At 36.8% G+C, this 11854-nt stretch overlaps 1 protein-coding gene across 1 annotated transcript; it reads right to left on the bottom strand.

Annotated features, from left to right (window-relative positions):
* Positions 1-5686: 5686 nt before the first annotated feature.
* pdcb (phosducin b) lies at positions 5687-8919 on the bottom strand. The gene is made up of 4 exons (XM_083887455.1): positions 8871-8919; positions 7440-7501; positions 6603-6751; positions 5687-6482 (listed from the first exon to the last, which is right to left on the bottom strand). Exons 2-4 carry the CDS (start codon positions 7483-7485, stop codon positions 5967-5969), a joined length of 711 nt encoding a protein of 236 aa, XP_083743581.1. The 5' UTR covers positions 7486-7501; positions 8871-8919; the 3' UTR covers positions 5687-5966.
* Positions 8920-11854: the final 2935 nt, after the last annotated feature.

Raw genomic sequence — 11854 nt, 5'->3', positions numbered from 1 at the left:
ATCGGCATTTAGTTACTGCGCTGCAAAAAGCTGGAACCAGCTGCCTGTTTTGAAAACTTTTAAACGAATCTATTCTACAAAATCTGAGGTGATACCATCATTATCTATTTCATTATTTTATATATTTTGTATTCATTTTAATGAACTTATACCCAATCTTATTTTCACAACTTTCGACTTCTCTCGTTCTCTTTTATAAAAAAAAAAAAAAAAAAAAAGTTTGTAACCTTTCACTACTTTCTAATATTTTCACCTCCTTTATTCTTTGTATGCTTTAAATTTATTTCATGCTACTTTAAACAATGATGATTGTATGGAATGTATTTCTTTTTACTTCGCAGTGTTGTTGTTGTTTTTTAAAGTCTCTGTGCAGCACCTTGAATCCACCTTTGTTTATGATATTGCTTTGTTAATAAAACCGCCTTGCCTCGGATTCAAATAAATTACCCAATATGAATTGTTTGGGCTAAAATTAAACATGTTAAAAAAGGGTCTTGGTTCCCAATACACATCCTACATTGGCCGACTTGTAAATAGATACTAGCAGTGCATAACATTTTTCAGCATTTCCCCTATTATTTGAATTACAATTATAATTTACCTTCAACGTTAATGAATAAATTTTTTTTTTATTTTAAATATTTGACGTGGCTATGTATAATGATTTATCATGCTGTCTTTGCCCTGAAAATGTTGCACTCTACAGTAAACACAAGTATTATCCTGTTATATAAAATAAAAAAGCATTTTATTTAAATTTTACTTGTAGTAAATATACTGCAGACCATGTATAAAATGCACCTGCTTGAAAAATAACCTATTTATTGAACCAAACAATTGCTTTATTAATTTTTTTTTTCAGTGAAAAGATGTAAAAAGAACATTAAAAAAATCAACTTAAACATTTTATCTAATCTCTAGAAGTGTTTAATCGCTTCTACAATTTCAGTTTCAGTCATTTACTGATGCTGTCCCTCATGACATATGCCTGAAAGGTATTCAGACTCTGTCTGGACCAGTTTTGAAAGATACCTCAGTGGTTTATTGATTAATAACCAAGGTGATGCTTCTGGGAGACAAAAGACTGACGTACACAAGAAATGCTAAGGCAGAGGTTCGCTTCAGGCAGAAGAGATAATTTTTTTTTTTTTTTTAACACTCGGCTGTCACGCTAGGATACCAAAATGTAGAGTAACCTATAGTAAATTTAAGTTGCTGCGCTAAACTCTTAATCTTCCATGTTAGATGTGAAACCCTGAAGCATGGATATTATAATCTCTGGAGCTTGAGGAGGATGAGGTGTGATAATTCCTAACAAATCATTTCCTTATTTAAATTCTCTACAGCACTGAACGAGGGCCACAGAAATGTGTCTTTTACAATGTGACAGGACCACAAAAGAACTTAAAATATGTCATAATGCGGACATTTTCATTGAGCCACATTAGTCTCCCTCCATTTCTGCATTTGTCCATTCATTCAAATGCATGAAGTCAGCAAACACCCTGACTAAGAAGAACCTCTGGAACTGGTATTCTCTATTTTTGGAGTGGTTGCATTATATCCACTCTTCCCACTCAGGAGTTTGTTTTTTGTATTAGCATGCGTTCAGTTTAATGTCATCAGAAGAAAATAAGCCAAACAATAACACTGACGACATCACTTTGTATCTGATAATCATGAATCACTAGAAACAAAGTGACCAAAACAAGGACTAATTGATGATGACAGCCAGTGGGCGCATCTCTCATACATCCGCTGTCCATATTTGGGCAGATGGAGCGATGGTCTCCACTGCAGTGTCACGACATCACCTCAGTGGTCGTTATGTGGGTGAAGTAGAGCATGACAGCTTCTGAGAGTCCAAACAAAACGGCACAAAAGTCGAGCTGCGCACAGCCGAGCAGTAACTTAAACGTCAGAAATCGGAAAAATGGGGGTGGAATCAGCTGGTCATCTGAAGGGGTAAACACTGAGGTAAACATTTGTTTGAACAAGGTAATGAGTCAAATCAAGAGTGCTCCAGTCTGTCCAGCTAATTCACTGAAATCTGAATGAAGCTGAGTCACTGTTTAGTATTTTGTGCTGCAAACTGGTCCATATTGTGATTCATGTTTGCCAATAGTTTGCTTATCCCATGCTTAAAGATGGGCTGAAGCAGTGAATCTTCTCTGAAGCCCTCTCTCAGACTCTCAGTGGCTTCTGTTACTCTCTGTGAACCCCACTGGAATAATGCCACATATACAGTACTGTATGTGGCTGAAGCTCAAAGGCATGTTCCATCGCAGAGGCAGCTTTGGGTGGTGTGAACTTGTGTGCCGGTGGTGGCACGTATGCACTGTCTGAAGGGTGAAAATTGCTTTTTTTGTAATTGCCTGTCACTTTTTTTATACTGGGTTATAGCCTCGGTCATGTTCGGGCACCTCGAGAAACCCTCTCACATGCTCGGGAGTTTCTTGTGGGAGGTCTCGAAAATGTGTTTTGATAAACCTTAGGCACGCTACGATGCGAAAAACGAGGTGTTGCCCGCTAGAGGCTATGCAAGCCATGCCAGACGCGGTACTGTGGCAACACAAACACATGTACGAATGTCCTCAGAGAAACTGCTGTTAGCGTGTAACACTGCATTAACTTTTGAATATAGATTAATTTGAGGTAAAGCGCCGTCTTTTGTGCGAAATAATGATGTAGTCACCGTGAAATGCGTTTGAAGTCGCATTTGCGAAGACATAAAGCTGGCATGCCGCGCATGATGCTGTTCAATTTAGCGGCCAGATCAAGTTGAAAATAACCCCCTTTTTTCACTGCGAAGCTAAAAAAGATGCGAATGCACACAGCGTGCCATTACACCCATGGCCACATTGTATTTTTAAAACACTTTTTGTTGGGTGTACGCCCAACAGTGCATATGACGGCCAAGTTTTAGCAATGCTGCTCGTACGAAAACCTGAATCTTGCTAGAGGAATGGCCTTAAGACCTCAGCTGAAAATCTCTGGACTATGCACCCTCAAATGAATACTTTATTAGGATTTACGATAAAGCACGATGTCTAATTTTAGAATTAGTCATAACTGTTGTTGCATGAAGGACAAAACCAACAGTTCAACAGCTGTTGTGTGCAAATTTAGAAAGACAATGTTGAACACATACCTGTAGATATGTGTGTGTGTGTGTGTGTGGTAATGTGTTTTGATCGTTTCTACATAAATAAGGCAACTCAATTTAATTTATACCATAAAAAAACTGTGGGTTATTGCCACAAGTCCTCACGACCTGCTTTTATGTTGTGGTTTTGGCTTGTCTACAGCTCACTGGGGTCACGAGGAAGGCAGGTCTAAAGCTAACAGAGGTTACTGTAACATGCAATAGCCTGCTTCAGCAGGAGAGACACAGAGAGAGAGAGGAGGGAGGTCCTGTCGCGCCACTTTTCTGCCCTTGGTGCTTCTGTTTTCGTATGTTATGCTGAGGTGGAAATTTTGATGTTGAAGAGAAGTCACGCAACTTTAATTCTTACAACCTATACATGTGCTAGTGTACGTTTTGCAGTTGCGAAAGATTCCTGCAACTTGAGATTCACACTTTTGAACGGCATTGCATGGCGAGATGGAGTTCTGTGTGTGGCCATTTCAGATTAATTGTATTTTCCACCAAGGTTTTTATTGTTAACAAAAACATTTTCGTTTGAAAAAAACAAAAAAAAAAAACTGAAACGAATTAAAATTGTAGTGAAATCATAGTTTTCATCTTTGTAAATTAATTTCATACATAAGCCTTTTTTATTTTTTTATTTTCCTTAATAATAAACTGTTTTTCAATTTGTCTTTGCTTACAATGTGGGACATAAGATGGTGCAAGTTAAACATAATTTGTTATGCAGTTAATTGGGTTGAGTTGATTCATCAAAGTGAATCAAACCACTCATATTTCAATGGGTTTATTGTTGAGATTGAGCTCCTGGGTCTCATGGCTGACAAACAACGTGATGTGTCTTACGAGGGTTATTTATTATTATACATGTCGTGTTCATGTGTGTCTTTAATCTGCTGGCTATTTGATTTTTACCTGGCACACTAACTGCATCCAACCTCAGCAGTATGATGGACATTTTCCTCTTCAGGTTATTTTCTTGTTGACTGTTATATTTGAATCAGTGATGGTTCTTCATGTGTCCTAAAAAATATATTTTGTGAGGTTTTTATGACATACAATAATTGCATTACTTACAAAAAACTAAAACTAACACTAAAACAAAAGCTAAACTAAAACTAAGCATTTACAAAGAATAAAAACAAATAACAACTAGCAAACCCGCACTAAAAAAAGTAATTAAAACAGACTAATTTTAATAAATAAAAACAAAATGAAAAATCCGAAACTATTATAACCTTGACACACGTACGCACACACACACACACACGCACACAAATGTCGTGATCATCATTTATGGGGACAATCAACAGCAGTAAATGAATAAAATGGCAAAGCACAAAATGTTATTACTATTTTTTGTGATTTTTTTATTTTCTTACTCAGGACATTGTGATGTATATTTGGCTGTATTTTATTTCATCTAAAACATATAGTGAAAAAGATCCATAGCAAAACCAATATAATAATAATATGATAATGATGATATTGACCATCGTGCTGATGGGTTGTGGCTGATTTACATCACTATAAATTACACGACTCAGAGTTTCATTTTCCTCTATTTCTATGACGGACGGTCGTACTCCCACTTTCACAATATAAAATACACAAACATGATGATAACTTCTTCTCTGATGATGTTTATCTATTAGAGGCTCGCGAGAGGTTTTTATCCCACACAGAATCTGGCCTCCCACTACATTGGCTCAGGAAGCATGTTGAACTGAGCAGCTGGAACATGTGTTTACACACAATGTTTCCACATCCACAACAGTGCTTTGGCCTCTTAGATCCTGAGAGTCCCTGTTCCATTCGGCTCTATACTTGATTTTTTTTCTTGATTTTTACATCTTGTGAACTTAAATATATTTTAACTCTATCACATTGGGGCATGTCTCTGTGCATGAACAATGGATTTATAAATACATTACACAGGTGGATCTTGCTGAAACAAGTCCACACATTCACTTTTATTATGTACATATACGGCATTTCATTTTAGATATCGATGCAACAGAACACTCATCAGTTATAGTTGCAGTTAAATGTATTGGTGGTGAAGAAGTAAGGAAGAGTATTAGGGCCATGTAAAACAAATAAACAAAACTGAATGAATTCTGAGAAAAATGTCAGATATCCAAATATAAAGTTAGAATTATGAGATTAAAAGTCATAATTCTGATATTAAAGTCATAATTCTGAGAAGTGTCAGAAATCTGAGATTAAAGTCAGAATTATGAGATTAAAGTCATAATTCTGATATTAAAGTCATAATTCTGAGAAAAGTGTCAGAATTACGAGATTAAAGTCAGAATTATGAATTTAATCTCAGAATGATACCTTTTTTGAGATTAAAGTCAGAATTCTGAGAAAAATGTCAAATTCTGAAATTCAAGTCAGAATTCTGAAATTCAAGTCAGAATTCTGAAATTAAAGATTAAATTCATAATTCTGACTTTAATCTCATCGCAATTTATTTTTGAGATTAATCTCAGAATTAAGGCTTTTTTTCCTCAGAATTCATGCAGTTTTTTTTTTTTATTGTGGCCTTAATACTCCATAAAGAAGGGATTTGTAAAATACTGCTTTTTTAAAAAACACTCACAGGTGAGTATATACTCACCTTACCTGTTTCATATACACAATGAGAGTATACGATTTCTTCAATCCTCTAAAAGGTCTTTAGAGGACAAACACTCGCGAACTAGTGGACATCTATTTACAGATGACATCATGAAGAAACAAACTTGTCCTACATTATAGTCTTTCTCTATCCAAAACAGCTCCCTTCATTCCTCAACAGACAAAAATGTGTTTACTCTACATCATTTCCCTCTTCATCTTCTGCACCAGGCATCTCCTTCTCAGGCAACAGGCCGTAGCTGTTAAGGAAAGCCTCTACATCAGTGGCAAAGAACTCTTGATTCAAGTGCTGTGTGCAGGCCAGGAAGTTCCCCAGTAGTTCTCCAGCCTTGTATACCAGCAGCGTAGGCAAAACTTCATCTGAGAACCGCTCTGCAGCGCCGGATGCGACGGCATCGATCCTGCAGAACTTAACAGTGGGGTACTCGGTGGCCAGGCAGTCCAGGCAGTTGTTAAGCTCCTCACAACCTGTGACTCCAACTTTATAGATGTGGACAACCACCACTGTGCTGTGGTGCTCCTTCTCGATGACCTCCAGGAAGGCCTCTCCGCTGTCCAGGTCGTGCACGCCACCAAACCTGGGCCCAAAGCTGAGCTTTTCATGCATCTCCTGCATGCACCTCCGCCTGTACTTCTTCAAACACCCTTCATCCTCCTCCTTAAGAAGTTCATACTCTTGGACACTCATCTTAAAAGAAAAAGAAAAAAAAGCTTGTCAACAGACTTACTAAAGTCTCTGGGGATCCATTTCACAAACATGGTTTTATGCATTCAAAATAAAAGCCTGCTGTCTTTGTGCGGCTCCTACCTTGCGGTTGAGGTTCGCTCTAGAGTCGTCTTTGGTGTTGTTGGGGGACGACATCTGTTTGAGCAGTTCTTTTTTCGCAGATTGCACACTCTCCTGGTCCATGCTTTCCATCTTAAACTTCCGCCAGTCATTGATGACTCCTTTTGGACCTATGGAGAAGACAAATAACATTTATATTATCAAAGGTTTGTCATTATATGTTATTTCTTGATTAAGTGTAATTATTAATAATTAGGTCAATCTAAGAAAGCAGTTTAAACTCCTTATTGTTATAGAGTTTTATTCTCTGTTCCAATTTTTCTTTTATTTCATCAAAACAACAATTATTTTCGCAAAATTAGAACAGTTTAGGAAGGGGCTATATAGAAGTTATATTAATAAGCTAATTAATAATCTTTCAACAAGACTGCATGCTTAGATTATTGAAAAGGCAAGTTTACAGAAGACATTTGTCAGATAATTTATTTTATAACCCTAAGACTTTGCTGTTTTTTCATGAATCAGCATTGTATACTGTTACAGAGCTAAGATACTGTGTCCTGCATGCATGTAGGGATTAACGCTTCATCCCTTCCTCTTGGAATGTTCACTAATTACAGTGTTGTATCAGAAAAAGATTAAAGCCCCAGTTCAACAAAAGTCAAAAAGACTGTTTCGGTCCACTGTATCTTTTATTTAGAGCCAAATCCTCTGTGCACAGCACATATTGTCCCAGGGAAAATCACATTTTATGAAGTTTATATATAGTTATTCACTCAATGGCCAATAACTGAATCAAACCCCATGTGACACACAAGCACAAACACGATATAGCAGGTTTTATCTGCTTCTACTCACCTGTGTGGGTCACGGTCTCGTCCAAATCAATCATTTTGTCAGACATTTTATGGTTTACCTCCCTGTGAGACACAAAAGTGAGAATGTTTTTCAATCTTTGCACAGTGAATAAAGCTACTAGACACCTGGATAAGTAAGTAGTGTGATATTTAATTAGATTAATGCAGTCTAAGAAGATTACTGCTCTGCAATAGGCCTGTCTTAAAACGCTGGCTCTGTTATTGTGTAAACCTGGTGAAATGGAAACCAAAGCACAAGTGTTACAGTAAATTAATTGTTTGCATGTGATTTTAAAATAAATGACAAAACACACACATATATATATATATATATATACATATATATATATATACACACACACACACACACACACACACACACACACACACATATATATACATATATATGTTTTGTCATTGAAAATAAGCCCAGAACTTATCATTATTAAATCGTTTCTTTTTTCATAATGTGTGAATTCATGCACATGGCATATTAATTACCTCTATCATTTTACATTATGTTGTTGTTATATTGTTTATGGTACATTTTTGTCTTCTCAAAGCCCCCCTCCCCCATCCACTCAATGGCACAAATGTCCCGGCAAATTAACAAATGACAGTAAATGCAAATATTTGTGGAAAGATCAATCAAATCAAATCATCAATTTGAGGATATTTTCTTTTTTGTGGGGGGAAAAAACCTGACAAAATTGAGATTTTGAAGTTTAACCTTTAGAAAATGTGCTGAATGGATTAAATGCAGTGTATTTTGGTCTCACAGTGTCGCTGTTTGGACCAGTAGCTCCTGTGACGCACACAGAGCCAACATTTCATTGGATTAAATCGCCTATCCTCAGTGTCTCAATTAGTGAAGTCTTCCTCCTTCCTGCCTGGAGCCATGATGCTGATCAGGTCTGATGATCTGTGTGTGGCCTCCACAACCCCCCAGATTTGCACAGATTTGTCATGTACCATGAGCCAAGCAAGATAAAAAAAAAATGGAGATGTAAATGTTCCAGCTCCTTGTCTAAGCTGCTGAAGGACAATAAACTCTTGTAAACAGCTGACTTCAATTGGTCACAGACCCATGACTAAATTCAACAGCGAAAGAAAGAATTCTTTGTCCGTCTTCTTTGATGAAGCCTTGGCTTTTATAGAAAAGAAAATAAATTATGAAAACTTTTATTACTGCCCAATATTAGAGTGTAAATGTAAAATTGTATGTATGAAAAATAAAGCTGGCTCCCATAATAAGTCTTAAATACATGTGAAAATATACAGGCCAATTTAATTTAATCAATCTTCTTTTACTCCAATTCAAAATAATAATAAAAAAAAAACCTCCAAACTACAGCACATTGTGACACAAATCTATTTAGCATATTTTACATGACTATTTCCAAATAGGATGAATTATCTGAGATTTTCTTACCTCCCGCTATTACAGCGAAGTCCTCCCTTTGTGTCTGTAACTAACCTTGCTCTGGTCGACTGGGAGCTATCTGTTGCTGGATGGTGTGTGTTTTTGTGTGCATGCGTGTGTCTTTTCCAGCCAATGAGCTTGGTCTAATGGAGATTTCAAAAAAGACCCCTATAGACCGAACAGAAATAGAGCCCAGATCCTAAGAGGATTTCACTTCAGGAATTAGAAGCCACTGCTTGATAAAGGCCCGACGACACACAAGAGGGAGAGGAAAAAAGAAAGAAAGAAGAGAGAGAGAGAGAGAGAGAGAGAGAGCGAGAGAGAGAGAGAGAGAGAGAGAGAGAGAGAGAGAGAGAGAGAGAGAGAGAGAGAGAACATAACTTAATGAATATCTTTGTTTATGTAGTTTCACGTCATTTAATAAACCTCTTGATTGGGCAGTCAATAACCTTGTCTAATCAAATGCAACCAAAAAAGACCTGTATTGTATTGCATAATTATAAAAAGCACAGTAGAAGTTTGCCAGAGCAATTGGCACTACATATATTTTCAATCAATCAATCAATCAATCAATCAATCAATCAATAATTAGTAGAAATAATTGTAGTTAAAGTTAAAATTAAGTCTCACGTTCTTGCAATAAATACATACAGTATTATGCAAAAGTTCTGTTGTTTTTTCTGTCTGTCAAATTCTGTGATCATGTGAATTTGGAATGAAGTGATGCGACTTAAAGCTGCTCTTATATATTAGCGAGCTGTCAATGAGTTTAACTCATGCATCATGTCATGTGTATGTAATGCTCAAGCATGTCTTGAATAAACCTGGCGTAATAGATGTTTTTTTACAGCATATATTTCTTTAAATGAAATAGAAGGACAAACACAGGATTTACCAGTAACATTAATTAAGGTTCCACTCCAGTATTAACAGAGCTGTGTTGTTGTTCAAGTGTAAGGAGAGATCGCACTAAATACTTGATACCTGTAGAGGATGTTTTTGTTGTTGTTTTTAAAAAACAACAAAAACTGCATACATATTTTCTGGATGTGTTCCAGTAAAGTGAAATAGAAACAATTATCCTCTATTGTCGTTACAGCATCAGCTAAAACAACACATCTAATGGTGGCCTAAGACTTCTGCACAGTACTGTATAAATAATCTATGGACAATAGGTAACAGGAAGGCAATAAATATATAAATATTACTTTGTTGAGTTGAGCCCGGTGCTCTGTGCTAATTGAAGTTGTATGTGCGTGCCTGTGGACACTCATGATTTAGGAGTAAATCTAGATTTAGTCGTCAATAAGATGGAGTGTGACAAGAAAACACCTCGGTCACTCTTGTCTGTTCATGCACAGCTTATTGTACGCATGTGTGCTCTGTCACTGCAGTGCAAATAGGAAGGGTGGATGTGCCCACACAATATTTGTGAGACAGCTCATGCTGCTATGTTTGACTTCTGCCCTTCATCTCTGTGTCTGTGTCCTGCATTTATTGGCTTACGGGATTAGTGGGCTTTTTATTCAGGCACAGAATGTGTCAGCGCGTTGTCAGGTGGGGTTCCATTATTCTCAATCCCTCAGTGAGCATTGGTTACCGAAAATGGAATGCAGCACTCTATGTAGCAACTCCTGCTCTATATTTGTCTGTCGACAACAGCTTAGTGTCCGATATTATCGAACGATCCAATCTATCTATGAGGCTAAGGCAAAAATACAAAAAAAGTGGTAAAACAACTCTATAATTCTACATGTACATAAACAGACGTCAATATCAAACACAACAATTAAATGCAAAGAAAAACAATAGTCAATCAACTAAAAGATGTATTTATTCGAGAAACTTTTTATTCTGTTCATGCAGGCTGAATACAAGCAGTTAAAAAAAAAATGTATAGATGTATAGTATAAAGACATAAACACAAATCATCTTATTTTCTTATTAAAGAGATTTCTTGTCAGAAGGCTGCAGTGCAAATGTGTGTCTCCTGAAGTAAAACAAAAAAAACAAACAGTTAAAAACAGATCTTAACAACAACACAAGCAGAGCCACATGCCTTGTGACTGATGCATTACATTAAGTATTACCGTATGATACACGGAGACAAAAACACAAATCACTTTCCCTTATATAAGAAGCTGCAAATGACTGAACTTATATAATAGCACTTTCAAAGAACTAAAGTATTTATTGAGCCAAACATCACATGCTGAAGTCCACAAATGTCAACAACAGATTATGACTCAGCCCAATATCTACATCCTGAAAACCCTGAAGCAAAAGGGAAATAGATAAACATTTGCTTGTTGGAGTCTCCATGGCTGTGTCCCATTCAGTGAAGCCCCGTGACACGATCATGGATCAGTGGATCAACTTCCTGGACTGTGTAACACGGTGACACCAGGTCAGCTCAGCTTAACGGGATCACTCGGTGTTTTGAAGCGCGGCTGTACGGGGTATTGACACATCATCAACGCTGACCTCGTGGAACACACCTGCTATTTCTGTGAACCAGTAATAACATGGCTGCCAGCATCTTCAGAGGGATTACAGTTCTTTTTAAGTTTGTGTCATGCAAAATCCAAATAAACGATTTCAAATCACAAGATAATAACACATTTAAAGGTGCCATGTGTAAGAATGTGGCCAAAAAAATGATTACTACACTACAATTAAAAATAACGAGGTCAGCTGAGACTCTACTGACTGCAATGATTGGTAGACGGCGGTAGGTGGCGCCACATGCAAAAACATGATTTCAAAACATAAACATGATTTGCGGTCCTCAAAAGATTTTTTTTTAATGTGAATATTTTTGTCTGTACTGTTGTTGTTGGTGAGTTCAGTTTGTTATATGGATATTATTCCTGAGTCTCTGTGACATATTAGGAGGATTTTATGGCCAGTTGCTTTAGATTTATTACATAATGCACCTTTAAACTTACTCGTGAAGGGAGCAGTGGATTAACAAATGCTGTGTGCTATGAAGT

This window comes from Microchirus variegatus, assembly GCF_963457635.1.
Source record: "Microchirus variegatus genome assembly, chromosome: 4".
NCBI lineage: Eukaryota > Metazoa > Chordata > Actinopteri > Pleuronectiformes > Soleidae > Microchirus > Microchirus variegatus.
This window is presented reverse-complemented; position numbering and strand designations above follow the sequence as displayed.